General features: G+C 40.1%; 1 protein-coding gene and 1 non-coding gene across 2 annotated transcripts in view; one reads left to right on the top strand and one right to left on the bottom strand.

The window, feature by feature from the left end:
• Positions 1 to 5353: 5353 nt before the first annotated feature.
• On the top strand, positions 5354 to 5427 carry TRNAN-GUU. Its single transcript has one exon. It is a non-coding gene; the product is annotated as a tRNA-Asn (tRNA).
• A 9848-nt stretch (positions 5428 to 15275) lies between these two features.
• COL1A2 (collagen, type I, alpha 2) overlaps positions 15276 to 21920 on the bottom strand; it is a 42077-nt gene continuing 35432 nt past the window's right edge. The window contains exons 43-52 of the mRNA XM_010570018.1: positions 21271 to 21324; positions 21058 to 21165; positions 20820 to 20873; positions 20363 to 20470; positions 19633 to 19686; positions 19411 to 19518; positions 18743 to 18989; positions 18131 to 18321; positions 16782 to 17024; positions 15276 to 16196 (exon numbers count right to left, since the gene is read on the bottom strand). Of these exons, the coding sequence (XP_010568320.1) occupies positions 16050 to 16196; positions 16782 to 17024; positions 18131 to 18321; positions 18743 to 18989; positions 19411 to 19518; positions 19633 to 19686; positions 20363 to 20470; positions 20820 to 20873; positions 21058 to 21165; positions 21271 to 21324 (1314 nt within the window). The 3' untranslated portion in view covers positions 15276 to 16049. The remainder of the gene's footprint in view (positions 16197 to 16781; positions 17025 to 18130; positions 18322 to 18742; positions 18990 to 19410; positions 19519 to 19632; positions 19687 to 20362; positions 20471 to 20819; positions 20874 to 21057; positions 21166 to 21270; positions 21325 to 21920) is intronic.

Consider the following 21920-nt stretch of genomic DNA (forward strand, 5'->3'; position numbering starts at 1 on the left):
TGCTTTTATATAAATTCCTATTAAATAATTTTTGCTAATACCATTGGAGGTGATTCTTTAAGTGGTCCAAACCACTCCATTTCATGATACATGGGTCAAACCTGGCATGCACGCATGAGTTTGCTGATAAGCTTAGTTCACAGTAGATCTCCTTCTCTTGATTTTTCCTGTTTTCAACATTACAGCCATGTGTAGTTTCTGGAGTTAGATCTGCTGTCCTCAGCCAAAGGCACAAGGCAATCCTAAGGGCTGTTAAGCATGTAAGAACAGACAAAGTGACTACTATAGTATAAAGTCAGCTCTTACAGAGAGCTGATATTTAAACATTCTCAGTCAGAGGAATACTATGGCATTCTCATGTGATATTCTCCCTTTAGAGTTTTTATATGCTTATAGGAGTGGAATTATTTTTTCACAAGTATATATAGCAAGGAATACAGGCATCAGAGCTGGAAGAAAAATTATGACTTGCCTCTAATCTGTAAGTTCCGTAAAGAAAATGTTCATATGTTCATAAGGAACATACTGCTTGTTATATACTAGCTGGACTATTCCCTACATTATCTTACAGGTTAAGTGTTGAATAATTAATCAGTAGGATCTGCCATACCCCAAACCATATCACATCTTAATTTAATTTGTGCAGCATTGTCAGATTGCTCTGGTCATATTGTAATTCCAGAAATAAAGCTATCTATCTCCAACAAATTCCTGGGCAGAGTAATATTTTCAGTAGCGCAGCTTTTTCTTCAGCAGCTTTTGTGTACTTGTCAAAAGATGGCATCAAACATTTTAACTGCTGAGTTTTCAGCCTCATAATGGCAATCAATCTTTCCCTAAGCATCAAGTTTCCAGGTGTCATGTGCATGCATGGTAGCCATCTATTGCAAATATTTGATTACATTAATGAAGAGGGAGTACAGAGAGTAAGAAGTTTTTTTCTAAGTGGACTTGTTCAGTCAAGCAGTGTACCCTGAGTACTGTCTCAGCCAAATACCAAAACAAATATGCCACCAAACCTGTAAGATCTTGGAAATTCTACTACTGCTTTTACAGATTTCTGATTTTGTAACAGTTATAAAAATGGTTCCTCAACAGGCTGTACTAAAGTCAAGCTGATATTAAGTGAAGTGGTTTTGAAATCACATGTACAAGGCTATATTTAGCTTTATCACTAAGAGATGAATAAATCTGCAGCTCTATAACATGAGGTCTAATTGTGTTTTCATTTCAGGTTTCTCTGGATCTGAAATAGAGGTGGATTGGAGGGATGGAGACAGGGAAGGGAAATAGGCAGATTGCAAATGTTTAAGTCATCCATTCCCTTCCATTAAGGACAGTCAAGAGGCTGCACCTTTCTGCATCGTGGGGCCTGGTCATCACTGTGCAGCTATGCAGTCTTGAGTCCCAACTGGGACTCTGCACAGCTCATTAATGCAAACCTATTTTTCTTTCAGCTGCTTAGATTCTTATCCTCAAAGCTTTGTATTCATCAATGTAATGGGTTAAGAAGTTTCAATTTAGATGAGTTTCTTGCTATGCAGGTACTATTTTTTCTATTTCCTCCCTCTCTTTTCTTGAATCCTGGTTGAGAGAAATGGCGATCACTGTTAGTTCCTTGTCAAACTGAGTTATTCCTTTTTCATCAACACTTCATTTTCACATTGTTTCTCTTCCTGTTTCCCCCTTATGCTCCCAGATGTGTCTCTTTAAAATTCAGAATTCCTTATAATAAATAAAGTCTTTGGACTTTGGAATCCTACACAGCCACTGCCCAAGCTGTGCCGCATTCCTGGAGCATTAGAAGCCTTCTCTTCTGGCTGCCAGCAATAGAGATGCCATCCTGTAATTACTATGTTCTCTTTAAAACAGAGAGAGAGAGAACATAACTTCTACTTTTATCAGTGTAATATCTAGTAAAAAAATCATTGACAGTAATCATCATTAACATTCTGTGCAGTACATTAGTAGTCTGTCTGATACTGGTCCATTAAAAAATACTTAGCCTTGAGTTCAAAAAGTCCTATATCAAAGTCTCAGGCAGCTTATGCTCAGTGTGCGGCTAAAACATATCCTGCTTCAACGGTCAACTTTGTCACAGATGTTAGGTAGATGTACTCTGATAAAAAGGCCAGGTACCTGTGTGAGTGAGAGTTGATTTTCACTTATTTATTACCCTGCCGTGAAGCTGAGAGGCAAGGAAGTTCCAGGAAGAACTTTGCAGAAGATACTAAGTAGGGAATATAGCAAATGAACCAAAATAATGTAATAAAAGATTGCATGAAAGAAATACATAGGCAGAATATCTTTATAAATGTAATGGAAGGGAAAACAACTTAGTACTGATTGTTTCTACATTTTAAAATGTTAAAGAACACTAGCTAAAGAAATATAAAAAAAATACTAGTAGGTGGTCCAGCTGTTAAGGATAAGTCCTGCCCAAGATTCAGAAGAGGAGCTGTAGGAGATTAAAAATTCAGTGCATCTTGAAGTGCAAACATCTGAACGAGCATGGGATTCTGAGACACTGGACAGAGTTAATGCCTCAAACACCCATCGTGACGGACAGAGGCTGCAGCCTGGCTTTTGCGTTTGAGGGAAGGAATGGAACTTGCTTGCAAGGCCCTTCAACGAGATAAGTTCTGCATAGCAACACCACACGTGACACGGGTCACCGGAGGTGTGTCGGGGGATGCACACTCCTGCGTCCTGATGAACTGGGAGGAACAGCTCACCGTGTCTGGCCAGGGGCCACCTAGAGTTTATTTGGGGAAGGGGGTCATGACCACCCCCCATGACGGCACCCGCGCAGAAAGTCGAGAGTTAGGTAAGTCCTCAGGGGCAGTGCGCAGGAAACCAAGAGGGGCACGGTTGACATGAGAAAAGGTGGCAACGGGGCTGTAAAAGACGCAGACGCGAGGAGCCCCGCATGTGCCCATCACCAGAGGATTACCACGACTGTCAGCGTCACTGACCACCATTAACTTCATCGAGGGATCCAAGGGTGGTGATCTCTCCCCCCCCCGCCCCTTTTCTTGTTTTCCTCTCTTTTTCTTCTCTTTCTCCCCCTTACCTTTGTAGATGCTTCAGTAGGAACCACACCACCTACTCTTACACCTTCCAAGGTTGCTTCTGCCATAAATAAAATGTTTAACTGATCATTTGGTGTCGATTCACCTTAATTTAGCCCGAGGGAATTCCGAACTCACCACAACCCCTCCCTGGTCTTTCCAGCATGGGTTGTGACACATTCATCCCAGAGGAGCAATGCCTGAGTGCACATCCCTTCTAGGGGTTAATAGCTAATCACTAATATAAAGCTGCATTACTACAAATCTAACAGGAAAATATAACTGACTTTTCATCCTGTCTCTAGGCCAACTAGATCTAGTCGTTAGCCTAATTTTTATACTTTGTGCTACTGAAACAAATCTGGGGTTTTTTTGTGCTCAAATTCCCCACTGCTTTGTTTCTCTTTCCCGTGATATTTTTTTGAAATAGCTTAGGCCTAAAGATGTAACTTCTTAAATATAATTTATAAGATATTAGAAGTTCTATTAGAAGCTCTTTAACAGTCTTTTCACATGGCTGCTTGTCTGCTAACACTGTTTGAGTAGGCTTCACTCTTGTTTCTTCTCTAGGAGGAAACTTTTTTGCTCTGTGCTTGCATAGCACCTACTCTTACAGCTTTGTTTATGACTTGTGCTTATTGATACTGTTCAGTTTTCAAAGCCTGGAGTCTGTAATGGGGTCAGCAATCAATACAGAGCAAAACACAGCAAAGAAAAGAGTAAAGGAAAGCAGGCAAAACCTAGAAAATTATCAAAGTACATAATGAAGAGGCTCAGATAATGAGGAAAGTTGGATTTCCTTGCAAAACAATGTTCACAAGCATAAAAGGAGTATAAGGAAGGAGTGACATTTTGAGAGTTGAAGGTGGGTAAAAAATTGGAACCAGAAGGCAAAGCTTTTCTATTACAAAAGAAGGTGAGAAGTGAAGCAGCTATTATTGCCTGCAATAACGCCTGGAACACTGGGATAGGAAAAAATCCTACTTAATAGGTAAACACTGGGATGGGAAACTAAATGCTGTGGTCCTTGAGACTGGACAGAGCCAAACTTCAATGTCACAAAGGACATTTGGCTAAATAAAAAATAAGGATAATGGAAGTATTACTGATGAATGAAGTGACATCTCCTACTGCCTATGGGAAACTGGAAGAATGTTCCACCGGGTTTCAGACCCCAAAGCTAACCAACACGTTTTCACTCATGTATGACTGCCACTATTTTGTGCGGTTTAGTGTTTCAGAACCTCTCCAAAATAGAAAGTAAAACATTAAATATACCTATGTCAACTGGCAAATACTTGACTAGGTTATTAAATGCTGTTGGAGGGAGGATGCACAGCAATTCCTTTGTCTGGCCACCAAGAATACCTCAGCTCCATAGAGCAACTTTTAAGCTGTCCTCATTCAGCAGCATTCCCTTCATGTTCTCAGCTGCTATTGCATAACCAGCAACATTTCAGGCATTGAAACTGGGTGACTGTGAAAGTGGCACGTATTTCACTCTGGAACCAGCTATGAACAAGCTATGGAATTTATAACTTAAAAGCAAATGTAACAATGGGAAGGTGTGACTAGTTTATGGGACAAAAGCTAAAATGGAAAAGTCAAAGCATGAGAAGATTTATTTGTGAATGAAAAATTATAATTGACTGTTATGGATGCCAGTGCAAAAATACACTTTTTTGAAATTATTAAATGTCTTGTCAGCTCTGATTTTTCCAAGCAACTGATAGTTATACACTTGATTCTGTAATATTCTTTTAGGAGCAAAACCCAAGCTGTATTAGAAATGGAAGAAGACAGTTTTTATAACGATATCTCAGGAAGGTCATTTCTCGCTGACCTTGACGTAACTCTGGATCTTTCGAGTTATGCTAATTTCCCAAGTTTCTTTAAATAAGTATGAAATTTGGTGGAACTGGGCATGCTTGACTGAGGTCAGGGAGGAAAATATCCCTATCTGTTGATTCTGATAGTGAGAGATCATGACTTTGGAGGAGGGTTCTTTTCTCACTACTAATAGGGAGAACCTGCCACCCAATATAATTTCTCCAATAAGAACAATCATCTTATTTATTTTCCATTGCAATTTCTTACTGGAATTTGCAGGGTGCTGTTGAGTATTCTACAATGAAACATTGTATTGTCAAATTTTTTCAGCTAGAATATAGTAGGATTTAGTGCAGTGTACTTCTGCTACTTGGAATCAATGTTTTTAGGAAGGTAATTTTATTTTAGGAAGGAAAATTATTTTTTATTGCGAAGATCACTCTAACCGGGGAGTCTCTGTGGCGCAATCGGTTAGCGCGTTCGGCTGTTAACCGAAAGGTTGGTGGTTCGAGCCCACCCAGGGACGGTTTCCCCTTTCCTCTGCCACAGGCAGAGGGGTTGGAATTAGATGATCTTTAAGATCCCTTCCAACCCAAACCAGTCTATGAAGCTTTGGAAATCAAATTCTCTGTTAGTCTCAAGGCTCATTAAAACACTAGTTTGCTGAGGTATCAGCAATGGATTAATAGACTAAAGTATTTAAAGTAAAATGCTAAAAGTATTTTATTTACTTATATAAAGTAAATAAGGGGCATTATTTAAAGATGAAAATTGCATAGAAATAGTTTAATTTAAGCAGAATATTACAGAGTGTTCCTTAGGGTTCATGTTGTTCTGTCATAGCTGTTTGTCTGTATGGTGCTGTGTTGTGTTGCTGTCAGCTCTAATGAGCCTATGTAATTTTATGATGTTGAAATGTAAACATATATATACACAAAATATCAGCATGGGCTACTGTGCACCTCAGATCAGCAAAGATTTGTCATTTAGGAATTAACAGATAGGTGAGTAGTTGTGCCATTTCCAGAAATTTTGTGTAAAATTTTGTGTAAAAAATTCCAGAAATTTTGTGTAAAAAAAAAAATCCATATGCAGTGAAACGACTGAAGTCAATATCCTTCAGTAGCTCTCTCTTGTTATCATTTTATGAGTCAGCCGTTCTCTCACAGGGAAAACTGATAGGGTTCTCTCTCCACTGCCCGTCTGCCTGTTTTCATGGCACGTGCAAGAATTTAATCTTTTTGAGGTGACTTCCTTTCTATAGTGCTGGAGCATAAGGATCTAAATACTAGGAAAAAGACAATCAAAATGCTGGTTTCAAAGCTGAAGGCAAAAACCAGTGTACAATCGACTTAGGAGCAGGAAGCAGGCAATTAGCTGGTAAAGAGGTGAGCCAATAGCCAAGAAAGAATGCTGGCCTTCATCTAGGTGCAAAAGAGCAGCTAATAAAACCAGAAGAGATCTTTGGTCTTGTCTGTTGGCTTTGACAGAGTGCTTCCACTCTACAGGTAAGGCACCAGTCTTAAATACCTTCGGATTTTCAGAAGATGGCTCGATGCCCTCAAGGTGGCAGAAGAGTGCAAAGCAACTTGAAAATGGAAAAGAAATCCCGGTTGTTTTTCAACACATCAGATCCAGATCATATCAGATGATCAGTTTAAAATTGTTATTTTTTAGAAGCTCATGCTATCATAAATTCCAGAGCTTCAGGTAGTAAAAGGCTATGAATTTAACTGAAATACCTATTAAACTTTGTAACCATGCTAAGAAACAGATGAAGGGGTTGATAGGAATCAATGCAACTATTCTTCATGTTGTGTTTGAACAGTGCACTATCATGTTTGTGGCAAAGAGGTAAGGGAGTTGCTTAAACAAAGCCCACGGAAAACAGCTACTGAGTTGTTGCATATGAAATTTCTACTGTATTTATGTAGAATTAACACAGAGAACAGGTTTATAGACTAAACTTCTGGAGCAGAGGATAAGGAGAAGGTAAGAACATTGATACGGACCTGGGAAGAGGGTGAGAGAGAAACTCAATTCATCCAAAGGTCAGTCCTTGGCCTGTAATTTTATTAATAGAGTGGTCGCACCTGGAATGGATAACCAAGTCTCATTACAAAGAAGTGATCTGTGAGATCCTGATACAGAGAAAACAGTAAAGCCTATGGAGGTGGTAATACCATTGTATACAGGGCCAGAGAAACACTGGCTTAAACATGAGCAAGGTCTTAGAAACAGTATTGTTCACTATTGGACATGCTTGTTGAAATGCGTATTTAATGGTCAGCCGGCAGGGGGTGGGGGGGTGGGCTAGGAACATCATTCCTGCATCTCCAGGTGAGACAAAGAGGTCATACTCCCAAAGTTGCTGAGGGCATCCCAGCTCAGGAGGAGGGTGCTGAGATGTTAGTTCCTCTTGACTGGAGCCAGCCAAGGACATTGTCATTTGTAGGGACAAGTCACCAGCTTGTCTTTCACAGGGAAGGAATTCTTAACCTTTACTCTTAAGATATTCAACAAATTGGAGACTACTAACTAAAACAATAGTTTCAAAAGTTACAGGAACTATATGAAATAAAGTATTTGAAGTCTGTATCCCAGACCCAAATATTGGAACTGAAAAAGTTCAAAGGACCTCTTTTATCTATTTGCAGATGAAAGTAGCTGAGAGAGATGACAACGATACACGCTTTAATTCTACTCTTTGTGTACTGTGAGGCAGGTGCACTGCATGGATGTAGCTTGCACTCTTTGCTCCTCTTCAGAAGAATAAGCAGAGGTCCTTTGGATCTCACTGCAGAGTCTGGGGAACCAATCATTTTGGGTATGTGCAGCTTCTATAGGAATTGAAATTTTAGATGGCTGGTAAACCAAACATGGTGTGGAGATAGGTACAGCAATAATAGCCATGGATGTTATTTTGAACTGAGGAATTAGAGTAAGTCCTACTCCCTGTTAAATGCTGAAAGATAAAAATTAAGGAGAAGGCAAAAAAGACTATCAGCCAGAAACAATTGTATACATGAAAAGAATTTTGCCTAAATTAAGGAAGGCTCTGTGTGGGTGACTCGACACATATTCTAGGCACTGTGTAGAGAATTTACTGGGAATCAGGAGCAGAGACTAACACCTCGAGATGCTAAATACCTTAACGAAAAGGTAGTGGTAAATCCCTTCAGGCAAAATTGCCCAGAAAAACCTATAATCATTATCAGGGGAGGATTTCATGAAGGCAAAACCCTGTCCTTCAGACCACTAAGTAGAGAAGGTCATTTCAGCAATTAGGCTATTGCATGATTTTTTCCCAGGCCAGAGACCCTAGCCATATTTAATGTTTCCCGGAAGAGTACAAAAAGCACTTGGGTATGGCAGTGGGGTAATAGAAGGATCCACTTGAGAAAAAAATCTAAGTGTAGAACTAGAGCTGTCAGGGTGAGATAGTTTGCCATGCTGGCGTTTAAGGGTGGAGGAAGGTGTGGAAAGAAGAAAGGGAAAGATATTCCTCCAACAGTCATGAACATAGTAGAACCACTTGAACAGGAAACCAAAAGAAAATTCTGGTTTTTAATGGGAAATTTCTAATTATCACATTATGTAATTATTTAATTATTGCTATTTAATAGTATAAAACCAGTATTAATCAATGTCCTAATCAAATGTGGTTAAATGGTTAATTGATTAATATAATTAATATTTACAATAATTATAACATCTAGTTATTACTACTACATTATTTAGTTACTCAGACATCCTACTGTTCCCATCAGTTTTTAGGTAATCTAGATTTTTTTCAGAAGGAGTATAAGCAGCCTGAGGAAACGCTGCTCTCCTGGATAGTTTGAATTTTATCAAAATAGTTAAACCTCAAGCCACAGGACCAAAGATCCTTTTCTTGCTTTCTGAAGTGAGAAGTACCTTCTGTTTGAAAAAAAAGATGCACGATGATAGAAATATGAGGTCTGTGCCAATGCCTGCCTTTGCGAACAGTAAGTCAGGGCCCAATTCTCCCCTACTCTGACTGTAACATGAAGGAAAGACGTTCTTCACTCCTACTGTGGAGTTAGTGCTTCAGGAACTTGATGCAGAGGTTGTTCATATCAAACACACAATAAATGCTACAGCTGGTGTGTTGTTATGTGTATTGGGTTTGTGTGGCAAGGTTTTGGTAGCGGGGGGGGTGTGTGTTACAGGGGTGGCTTCTGTAAGAAGCTGCTGGAAGCTTCCCCTGTGTTCGAGAGAAAGCCCACACCAGCCGGCTCTGAGACGGACCTGCCGCCGGCCAAGGCCGAGCCCATCAGCGATAGTGGTAACGCCTCTGTGATAATATTTTTAAGAAGGAAAAAAGTTGCTGGGACAGAGAGAAATGGCAGCTGGAGAGAAAGTGAGAACATGTGAGAGAAACAACCCTGCAGACCCCCAGGTCAGTGAAGAAGGAGGGGGAGGAGATGCTCCAGGCGCCAGAGCAGAGATTCCCCTGCAGCCCATGGTGAAGACCATGGTGAGGCAGGCTGTCCCCCTGCAGCCCATGGAGGACCCCACGCCGGAGCAGGTGGGTTCCCGAAGGAGGCTGTGACCCCATGGGAAGCCCGCGCTGGAGCAGGCTCCTGGCAGGACCTGCGGATCTGTGGAGAGAGGAGCCCACGGAGCAGGTTTTCTGGCAGGACTTGTGACCCTGTGGGGGACCCACGCTGGAGCAGTGTGCTCCTGAAGGACTGCACGCTGTGGAAAGGACCCACGCTGGAGCAGTTCGTCAAGAACTGCAGCCTGAGGGAAGGAGCCACGTTGGAGAAGTTCGTGGAGGACTGTCTCCCGTGGGAGGGACCCCACACTGGAGCAGAGGAAGAGTGTGATGAGTCCTGCCCCTGAGGAGGAAGGAGCGGCAGAAAATAACGTGTGATGAAATGACCATAATGACTGAAATGACCCATTCCCTGTCCCCCTGTGCCGCTGGGGGGGTTGGTAGAGAATTCGGGAGTGAAGTTGTGCCTGGGAAGAAGGGAGGGGTGGAGGGAAGGTGTTCTGAGATTTGGTTTTATTTCTCATTACCCTGCTCTGGTTGATTGGTAATAAAGTGAGTTAATTTTCCCCAAGCTGAGTCTGTTTTGCCCGTGATGGTAATTGGTGAGTGATCTCTCCTGTCCTTATCTCGACCCACAAGCTCTTTGTTATATTTTCTCTCCCCTGTCCAGCTGAGAAGGGGGAGTGATAGAACAGCTTTGGTGGGCACCTGGTGTCCAGCCAGGGTCAACCCACCACATTATGGTAGGAGTCTTGGAATAGTGGCATTACTGACATAACCCTGTCGGTTGACGTCTACTGTGGCAATTTGTGGAAGAAATTAGTGCCCTCCATCAGTGATGAGAGGGCATCCAAACCCCTTCTCACCTCAAAATGGTTTGCTGCCATTTTCCCCCATTATGAACCTCATGTTAACCCTGTATATATATATATATATTTGTGTAAAGCATAATTGTTGATGCCCAAGTCCCACTGTGAGGTCTGGAGGCTAATTTAGTGGGTTGTGAATGATTGAGTCAAGCATGGGTGCAGTTGTTAATGGCTTCCACTTACACCTCAGGACAAAGCTCTCTTTGCCTTGCAAAAATAACTTCTAACCTTTCCAGGAGTGCAGGCAGACAACAGGAGGACAAAGCTGAAATCTCGCCCTGGATTAAGATAAAATTAAATATTCCAGAGTGATTCCAGTATAAAATGATAGCTTAGAAAGAGAGGTGGTATAAATGCTTTACTTCTCCAATCAATTTTCTTTTCTGAAAACATAGGGTATGCTCAAAGGCTAAGGCTCTGGCCATGGGAGCTGAATAAGCATCTAGTGATTTGTCAGGAAGACAGAGGAAGAAAGAGATACCTGTGAGATGCCATCTTCAGTTTCCTTCTTTTCTGCCACCTGTGTCCTTATAAACCCCATAGCAGTATTGTGCCTCTGGATGAACAGGAGGAACCCAGTTCTGCAGCTCCCCTGTAAACTAAATTCTTTTTGCTCTAACCTGTTCCAGACCACTACCAAAAGTACTGCATACCTAAAATGACAGAAGTCTGTTTAACAGCAGTATCTTTGCACAGAGGTGATTGCAGGAGACTGATATGTGAGTTACGGGCAGCATGTTAACAAGCATTTGCTTCATTGGGGAGCAGCTATTAATCAGATTAATTTTAATCTGCTGTTTTGGATTCATCGAACCTGACAACTAAGAGACTAAATCATTATTGTCTTGAGTCTTTTCTACCGCGGGTGAGACTGCAGTTTGGGGCCAGGAGCTTTCCTGGATGAATGGGTATTCTTCTGATAAGCTAATATATTCTGAGGATGAGTTGTGATGCTGGTATTTTTCAGAAATAGCCCTCGGGATATTCTTGGCCACAGGCAGCTCAGAAGATTTGGATAGCAACCATGACAGTGAATTCAGGAAAAAAACCTAGAAAAATACTCAGGGGCCGGTAATTAGTGTCTATGTCAATAGGTGGTGCACTACGCTTGTGGAAGTGGAGAACTGCTCTTGCTGTTTTACCAAGGGTCTTAAGAATTGGCGTTCGGGAAAACTTGTTTCATTTCACTCAAAGAACCAATTTCAGTAGCTTGAAAGCAGTAAGAGAAAATAAAATAAATATGTGTTTTTAAGATGGTGTTGACAATAATTATTGGAATGAATTATATATATTTCACATGCTTGTGTTCAAAATGGCATTCAAATGTTGTATTTGTTTTGATACTTACATTTGGCTTAATGAGAACCATAGTTTCATGAGCAGTTGGAGAGTATACTTAGGCATGGAATCATATTTAGGAAATTTTGCTCATGTAATTCCTGTATTCAACCACCTATTTTCCAGGAAAGGACAAATTTATTCCAGCCTAAGAATATAGACATACAGTCATTTCTGCTGAAGATCTTCATTTATGCACCACAGGTTGCATTCATTTTGCATCTGAGCTTTATGGGGGAGCAATACAGAAAATTAGTGGGTTTTTAATGAGCTCAGAAGGAAGTGTGAGTAAAGCTAGATGAATTAGAGATTAGTTCTGGTAGTACGTCTAAGAATTGCTTTATTTGAACTTGCTATTATCTCATTGTTTGAAGTTGGTATACATGATTCTATTACTGTCAAACACTGCGTCAAGTGGGTGGTAGGAAAGCAGCTTCTCGGAGATCCTGTCTGAAACCACTAAGCACTACAGCAAAACTAATCAAAAGACACGTTAAAACCTGCAACTTAAACCTGTGTGGTGGAAGTGTAGATCTGTTAATGTTGTTTTGTCACTTACTTGTATTAAAGGAAATTTGTCTCTTCACAGCCTTTAGCACAGTATTCATATTTTAAACTGATAAACACAGATTCATAAGGTAATTGTCAGTGGCTCATGATTCTCTTCCCAGTGAAGCAGCCTGCACAGTTACAACCATCCCTTCTACAACCACTTTCTGGGTTTTGAGTTTCTTTTTGCTCTGCATTGGTCAAATTTACGGCGTTCTCATCACTTCTGCTTTTTACGTACTTATGCCATGTTCATGCAAAAGCACATGCTACAGAAAGCCCAACGTGCTGCCAGCAGAGCCTGCTGAAATGGGAAACAGTATACATCAGCTTGACACTGGTCCCAGGAGAACAAGTTATGCTCAGGAGGAGCAAGGAAAGAGGAGACTGAATTCATCACCCCTTGGCAACTGCTGTTTTGTTTGATTCCCATTTATTCAAGTGATTCTTCTGCATACTGGGATCACAGGCTGACTGAAAGGGAGTTGTGCCTATGGAAATACACACTTAAAAAAGTGCGAACCAGCCCCAAGAGCTGTTGCCTAGCCCAACTAGTAAAATTCAGGTGTCAAGAGAACTACGTAGCAAGCCCAGTTCATACATGCAGAGGCACTTCAAACACTTCTGAGGCCTTTTTAGTAAGATTTATGGATACAGTAAGGAATATTTGCACTGGAGACTTCAGGCTTCAGTTTAGATGCAATTCGAAGCACCTACTGACAGGAGCCTTTTAATCTCTGTTCACCTGCCGGGGAGACGGCGTAAGAGGAGCTGACAGACAAGACACATTTATTGATCACACAAGTGGATGATCAGTCCCACACATTCTAGGGAGGAAAATGCTCTAAATGCTGCAGTACTTTCATTTTCACAGCTGTATCACAACTGAGCACTGTGTGTGTCAGTGGCTCCTTAATGTCTCTACCCAGCCTTAGGCGGCTTCTCCAGCAATTCTGTTCCTATGCAGGGCTTGCTGCAAACTTATCTTTCACTTAGTTACTCCAGCTGTTTTCCTTTCCTTCCATGTTTCTTTTGTTTTCTGAATGCAAACTTTAATCTGTTTTAACCCTATTGTTTTAGCTAATTTATGCTAATGGTCTAGTTGCAGTACTGCTGATGAATACCTGCTCATAATTAAATTCTCCAGAGATTATCCTTACAGAGAGGCAGACCACTCCCAAAGATGACTAAGCTCACTGTACCAGAAGTTTATTCAACATTTTATATTCCTGAAATTAGACAATGTGAAGGCTGCCTGCTTTGTCTGCCGTTCATCTCACTTATTTTCAGCTATGATCCTTGAGAGGAAAGACAGTTTCTTCAATATTGTACATAGCATAAGCAAAATACTTGTTTGTGCAGTAAGTTCTGATGAGCTCAAAACCTGCAAGCCGAACTGAGCATCATCTCGGTGCTAATGAGGCTAGAAGTTGTGAGGTAGGTGCTATGTAGTTTTTCTGGTTTAATTTCCAAATGAGTCCATTTTTGTGGCAAAGGTATGAAAACACAGAAGAATTTGGATGTAACAAAGGGCTGTTAGAAAGGAAACGTTCTCTGCCTAGCAGGACATGCTGTGGAATAGATCACAGAGAGCAAAGGAGAAATCAGAAGATGACAAAAGTGAACAGCACTTGCCTTTTGCAGTTTCCTTTCTAAACCTCAAGTGTTACTTTATTCTTTTTTTTCCTTCCCAGGCAGCAATAGTCGACCTCCCAGTCCTAGCAATAACCTTTGCATACATCCTAGCAGATTACATGGACTGAGGGATGCAATTTTATCTTTTCAGTCCTTGTAGGAACTTCTTGGCCTGTAGATAATCTACATGAGAAAAGAAACTCTTACCATTTTAAAGCATTTCATTATTTTCTTTTTACAACAACAACAAAAATTATATTTTGAAATACTAAGAAAATGACTGAAATATTAACACTTTAAGAATCATCATGTCCAATGAATAAATGCATGTATTTACCTGAAGAAAAAATGGGCTATATTTTATCATGGCAATTCCCCTTTTACTAATTCAGCACACAGCTGTGGGCACATAGCAGCTGCACTTAGGGCCATGTTTTGATATTTTCCCCTTTTTTTCTTAATTCATTGCAAGCAAGAATGAAAAACTTTCTTTAGAAACAGTTTTTAGTGCTTATTCGTCCTTGCACCATTTGGAGCTGCCTTCAGACTCTCAGCTGCTAACCTTTGGAGTGGTGCTTTCTTCAGGTTACAGGGACCTTCTTCTGCATGTTTTCTTCATGCTTCCATGTGGGAGCTCCTGCTGACTAAGCCTGTCTCACCTCTCCCCTTACCTGCTTTTGCTGTTGTCTTCATGGTCCTTTGTGTGTTCTCCCAAGTGCCTTCCCAGTTCCAAAACCATGGCTGTTGGAATTGCAGTTCGTTTAGGGTTTTCAGAAAAGTGCTGTACGATAGCAGTCTCTTAAAAGGCCTCAGATAAGAACAGTCTTTGCTTCTTGTGGTGTTTTTTGTGATGATAGTAGATTATTAAGGTTAGCAACAGCAGATAGTTCTGTGTGTCATACAGAACTGAATGACCTGTAAGGCCTAACAAACCCTGATCTCCCTGACAACAAAATTTAGAGATTCCTTGCATGGACTTCTGCACTTTATTTCAAAAGTAGACAGGCATAGTTCTACTGATTACAGCACAGCATCAGCCAGCACAGCGCTCCCAACACCAAGGAGCTTTCTGTCTTCAGGTGTAAGACAGAAGCTTCATTTTCCTTCTACCTTTAAGTGAGAAGATGATCCTTCTTTTGGACTTTAATCCTACTTAGCGTTTGGAAAAAAAATGAAGGAATTATTTCTGCTTCTGAATTTCTCATACTATGAGGCACAGTTACTGAGTTTCTTGTGGACTTTTCAAAAGGTGGTGTTGAAATGAAGAGTCAAGTAGACCATCACACCCTTAAGACAGTTGTTAGCAGTCTTAAGTATGCTAACTTAAGTATGCTTAAGTCTAAGTAAATGTTTTAGAGCAATGGGTTAAGATAGTTGCAGTAATGCAAATGTATTGTAAATTCTGGGTATGAGTATCTGCCAATGCATCTAAGCAAGTAACTTAACTCATTAAATAGTTTCTTTTGGAACACTGGACATGCTTTATTTCATTTTTTCACAATTTATTTAAACATCTCACATATACAAAATACATTTTCTTTCTTTTTTTGAGAAATGATGATTTTTTTTTTTTTTTTACCCATTGTAGAAGATGGAAATGAGATTTGAAAGCAGGAGCACCTGATTTTGGAGGAAGAGGACAAAGATGAGGAAAAATGATCCACATGCTTAAGCTGCGGGTGAGACAGGACATTCTAAGTTTTGAGACAGACTTCAAAGAAACAGAGAAGTGATACTTCAAATGCTACTAGCACCATCAAAGTTCAAGTATTGGAAAGATACTCTGTAATAACACAATTAGCACCACTGTATTTTGAGTGGAACTGAAAGTACCTCAGATCATATGGAGAAGTACCTACAAAAGATGTGGATCACACTTGATTAGTGTATGAGGTAGTTTAAACCTTTGGAAGTCGTGGTTTTAAACTTCCTCTGTGGAAGATATTCAAAGGCCACAAGTGGTGCAAACTTTCATGATTTTTTATTTTGGTTTTTTTTCTTTACAAAGGTTGACATTTCCCAAAGCAAGGTGTTAAATCTTGAAAGACTTCCAAGTCCTTTTGGGGCTGTATTAAAATTTCATTGCACAATGCTCCAATCAATTCTTCTCCTTCTCTTTCGCCCAGAGTTTAAGCAAGTAGATGAACAGAAGAAATGGAAGGAGTCAGCTTTCATTATAAAAAGAAATGACAAGAGAATAATTTGGGAGAGGCTTTTAAGTTAATTTTAGTTCATTCATTTGAAACAGACTGGGCCAATGTCCAAACCGAATTCTTGGTCAGCGCCGCCAATATCCAGAGGTGCAATGTCAAGGATGGGCAAGCGAGATGGCTTATTTGTTCTGTATTCAATGATCGTTTTGCCCCATTGATTGTTCTTTCTCTGCAAGAGAAGATTCATTACCATTGTTATTGCATTATTCATAGTATTGAAAATTGTTTCACCTGAATGGATAATTTCTGAAAGAATTTCATATTAATTTTGCTGCCATTGTTTGCAAATCAGATACCCATATCCAACTATTTAGTTCTCTGATACAGAGAAAATACTTACTTTAATCTTCTGAAGTCATATGTGTGACGCTCTACATAAACTACCTTCACACTGATGTTAAATTCTCAGAGAACCCTGCCTGAGTTTTTCAGGACTTAAAGATCCTGCCCCTCCTACAGCTTATGCACTATTTCCTTATCAATCTTCAGCTTACACAGAATTTGAGTCTGGTCCCTCTGTAAAGCTTTTTCTTTTTTGTCACACTGCACAGTACAAGGTAGGATTTGTTTGTACCCCAGTCCTTCCCACTTGTTAAAGATCTGGCAGAGTTGGTTTTGTAGGCTATTTATCTTCACTGGGTAAAATTTTGCTGGTCTGACTGATAATCTAATTCTGAATCAAAGCACAACTCTGTCCCTAATCACGTGCTTAAATGTGGGAAATCATGGTGCCAATGGTTTCTGCGTTACTTACAGAGCAGCCATCCTCAAGAACACTGAAAGTGAATCTGCTGTTGCCTTCAGCTCGTAGTTCAACATCATTGGATCCCTGCAGTATAACAGCCTTTTTAAGGTTGCCAGTTTCCTCATCCATGTAGGCAATGCTGTTCTTGCAGTGGTAGGTAATGTTCTGGGAGGCATGGTTGGCCAGCAGACGCATGAAGGCCAGTTGGGTGGCCATATCCTTTGAGGTCACTCCTTCATCATTGTATTCAAACTGAAAAACAGAAAGGAAGCCAGTCAATTGTATTGCTGGAGAAAGGTGGATGTTTGTAATGCAAGTATGTGATATTTTCTCTACAAACATGAAAAAAACCAACTACATAAGTCTGCAGTCACTTGTCTATTGCAACTCCAGAGCTGAAGAGCATCAAATAAAACTAGTAGGAGGTAGGTTGAAAACCAGACATGAGTGGATGTAGTTAAACTGTATAACTCTGTTCCAAGATAGGGCATTAATAGTTTATGTGGATTCAAAGACAAGATCAGACAAGTTCAAGGAAGAGAAATCTATTGCTTCCATAGATACACAAACAATGCCTATTTCAAGAAAACCCTGATTTTTATTTTTTTTTTAATCTAATAGAATAGTGTCTGTGGGTATTACAAATGTTTACTTCATTCTTGTATTTTTTTTACAGCATCTACTTTCAGCCACTCTAAGAAACAGGACCCTAGACTGTTCCAACCCAGTGTGATCAGTCTTATATTCTTATATTAAAGACCTTGGACACTGCAATTTCATCATAAGATCAACTCAACTTCATTTAAAGAATTATGTAATTAGATCTCCTTAGCTATACAAAAGTGATTTATTTGCAATTGGCTGGTGTCTAATGAGCAAGTAGACATATTTCTTTTTTTCACTTACACTAGCAATTCTGAATGTTACGGTGGCATATGCTCAGGATCTGTGATGCGTAATATAAATATCTTTCCAGGAACAGCGTCATATGTAAAAAATCTCAATTAAAAGAATAAGCAAAGATGTTTTTCTTACTTTTTCAGACAGTTTCTGAACTGTCTTTATACTAATGTACCATACTGCAGTCCAGGCTTCCCTTAGCTGTAGCCATTAGTCACACCGAGTTGATAATTTGCAGACACCAAGAAAAATTAGAACAATACTGAGAAATCCTTTTAGCAAATTATGATCCAAACCAGAACTGGAGCTCTATTCCCTTCAAGATAAAAGGTAGTTCCCTTTTTCATATTTCTCCTCTAAGAGAGTTTAATTTATCTGTTTGCTTGCTCAGAGTCAGTTGATTGGGAATTCTTCAGACAGCACTGTAGGAAACAATCACCCTCCCATACATCACTTACCTGGCTGCCACCATTGATAGTTTCACCAAACCATACATGCTTCTTGTCCTTTGGATTCTTGTTGACATACCAGTTCTTAGCAGGAATATTGTCAGGGTTGGCATGGATGCAAGTCTCACCAGTGGCAAAGTCACAGTATGCTCTAATGGCATCTGCAGAGCAGCCTTGGTTAGGATCAATCCAGTAGAAGCCTGCCATTGAGGAAAGAAATGCGAACAATAGTTCACTCAGCCTAACATTGCAGCCTATATTCACTTGTTTGATACAGGAACTCAGAGAGAGGTCAAAAATATCACAACTAGGTGCAATATTAAGGTGATAACTGGGATAAATACATATTTTAGATTGTTAATGTATAAGAAGCTGTATTTGAAAGCTAGGGTTAAATAATTTTGTATTATTTTGAAAGATTATTGCAATAATCATGCAATAATAGCTATAAAGAGCTTTTCAGAATTTCCTTGTATCTGTTTTCAGTGGAGGCAGAGAGAACTTCTTCATTGGTCCTTTAGTATTTTCACTGGGTGGCCAAAGATACCATTCATCAAAGAAAGCTAATAAACTGGAAGTACTGCCTGAGCCAGAAAGGCCAAATATCTGGCAGTAACATACCACTGCTCCATTCTGGGTGGCTAAGTCTTAGGTCACGGCAAGTGCGAGCTGGGTTCTTTCTGGAGCCTTCTGGGGTCAGCAGGGTCTCAATTTGGTTGTTCAATGTTTTCAGAGTAGCATCAACTTCATAGTCTTTGGGTCTGAGAGAAGGCTGATCAGCCCGGTAATATTCTGCATCATAGCCAACTTCATATCCACCACCATTGGGACCAGGGGGACCTGGGGGACCAGGAGGACCAGGAGGACCCTAAAGTTTTTCAAAAGCAAAAAACAAGAAGCATTCTATTAGACATATGGTTCTCTCAATTAAGTGTTTCCACACATGCATAGTCCTACTTAACTCCTAGCACCCTTAGCTCTAATCTGAGGCAGCACATATGGACTTGCCCTGTGGTGAATACTGTGGGCTCAAGCAGTAGAGGATGCACATTGTAGGACTACATCTTCTTTGTGTATTTGCTGTCTGGCCATAAGGAATGAACAAGAAATTCAGGTTTAGGCCTGTTAGGGAAATGTTTAATGTTAAATAACAATAGACATTTGGAAGTTTTGTGGTTTTTTTTTAATAAATAAAACCACATTTTTCCTAAACTGCTAGGCTTTTGAAGTGATTTTCTTGTACCTGTGACATAAATGTGTTAAATCAACAAAAAGTAAGTTATACTCACAGCAGGGCCTTGGCTACCATGAGAGCCACGCACACCAGCAGGGCCAATAGGTCCAGGGAGACCATTGCGACCATCTTTACCAGGAGGACCAGAAGGACCAGGTGGACCCTAAAAGGAAACTCAAACAGTTTAATGACAGTAGAAAACACTACAAGTAAAGTGTATGTATATATTGCACAAAAGGAATGGGAATTATTTGAATATGCTCTTAAATTCACATACCCTTGGGCCAGCAGGGCCGTTGTTACCAGGAGGACCTTGATCACCATGTTGGCCCTATTGGGAAAGATACATGCATAGTCATTAAAAAAATTGCAGTGGCACACATTTGTATTCGCATGATTCAAGAGGGAGCTATAGTTAGCACGTGCATTTGGGCTCAGAGAATGGGAATCTAGGGCTGATGGCATTTATTAGCGGACTTGGGCTTTAAAATGCCTGTTTTGGGCAGGGAGGAGAGAGAGCGCGAAGAGGTATTTAAGGGGATAACCTATTAACGTCTCAATATTGTTTCTTCAGGTTTTCAGGGAAGGCTTTAAAATAAAAGTCTGAATTCCTAGAGGGCACATCAGAATTTAAAGGGAAGAAAATCTACAAATTACTTCTGCTTCTCTGTGGTACAAAGGCTTTACAATTTCTGGCCAAAGTAAGAAGTAATACTAAAAGAAAGGCAGAGCTTTTTGAATTCTGTGCTAGCCAAATGCAGTCGACTTTCAGGGCAGCTAATGGTGCTCACAGTTCTAAAGCCAACTATCAATGGCAATATCAAAATTTGCCATTTTATGTGAAGAGTGTTAAGTGTTAAAGAGAATCTTATGGCCTTTGAAAGATGATGCAGAGTGGAGCAAGTAGTATCAACCTGCTGGGTTGTGCATATGTAATCCCACACTTGGGTGACCTTATTTCCTTTTTTTGCTCTTTATATTCAAAATTGTGAAAATCATTTACTTACAGCAAGACCAGGAAGACCCTGCAATCCATTGTGTCCCTTCAAGCCAGGCAGACCTCTGGGCCCCTTATCACCAGGTTCACCTTTCTCACCACGTGGACCTTGTGGTCCCTAGGAAGTGATATAGGTATCAGAGAAATAAAATAGAAGGCTTCAAGTATATACTACTGTCAAAGCAAGAATTAAGCATGAGCACTCTACATTATGCCATAGGTTGCCCCTGATATATATATATATGTACATTCTGTTGACACACCCAGGAAGAGTGTCAGTCCCAAAAGCTTCAGGATTGGTCCCATAAGAGAGAATGCTGATCAAGATTCTAGGTCTATAAATATTTACAGCTCCTTAAGCACTACTTTTTGGGCCCATATCTTGAGCACAGTCATGAGTTTTTATTAATAAAACATGTTTTCTCTTCTTGCATCAATGTGGTAGCGTATTTAGAAATCAGACTTACAGCAAGACCTCTTGGACCAAAAGCACCAGCAGGACCGACAGCACCAACAGGACCCTGAAACAGAAAATGCATGTCACTGCTGTATATTATACCTAATAAAGGTTCCACACTCAAAATATCTCTGCAGAAAGCAAAGTAATTACATACATACTGTAGAGGTTTCATGCACAATGTATATGTGTATGATGGACAAATGTTACTCCTGTGACAATCGAAAATTAAGGTCTCATCAACTTACAGGATCACCACGGTTTCCAGGCTTTCCAGAAGGACCAACTTGGCCATGAGGACCAGGAGCACCCACAGCACCACTGGGACCAGGGCTACCAGGAGCACCACGCTCACCCTGGGAACAAAGGAATGCAAAAGGACAGACAGTGTGTTACTACTGACTTACACATATTGGAATATTTCTTCCATGATTATGAAATAAAAGAAAAAAACAAGTTACCTTGAAACCAGGAGCACCATCACGGCCTGGAGGACCATCGTTTCCAGGATTGCCCTGTTAAAATACCATGAAAAATTATTAAATTCCATCAACCTTCATCTCACACGGAACTGTGTGTCAGTCTAATTGCTCCCAATGAGAGTAAGAAGTCATTAAGATGGGATAGCATAAATCTTGAAGATAACAAAATCTTCCTTAGCGATGCCATGCTCAAATTCCTTAAATATATTAATGTTCTCAGAAAAATAAGATGGTCTTCAAATATTTAGGTTTTACAAGTTCAGTATAGAAGGAAATTACTGGGTTTTGCTGTATTTCTCCAGATGAAAAGGTCAAGACCATAGTGGTCTTCATCTAGCTTGCACTCTTGTAAAACTGAGCCCTACTTTTTAGATGAAAAATGCCAGTGGTGAGAAAAGGACTTAAACAGTAGTCACAGCTAAATTACTTTTAGTACTTCACAAGCTTAAATGTCTTCCTTTGTGAATGTTAATTTCACTTCAACTGTTTCACTGTGTATACTAGCAAACATTTTCCTTCAGAAAATTCCCATGGAACAGAAAGTGTATTTCTTTTTCTTTACTATTCTCTGATCTCTTTGAAATCCTGTAAGTCTTAGGACTTGCACGAGTCCTGTATTAACAATGCTT

Source organism: Haliaeetus leucocephalus, unplaced genomic scaffold, assembly GCF_000737465.1.
Source record: "Haliaeetus leucocephalus isolate CR32 unplaced genomic scaffold, Haliaeetus_leucocephalus-4.0 Scaffold0, whole genome shotgun sequence".
Lineage (NCBI taxonomy): Eukaryota > Metazoa > Chordata > Aves > Accipitriformes > Accipitridae > Haliaeetus > Haliaeetus leucocephalus.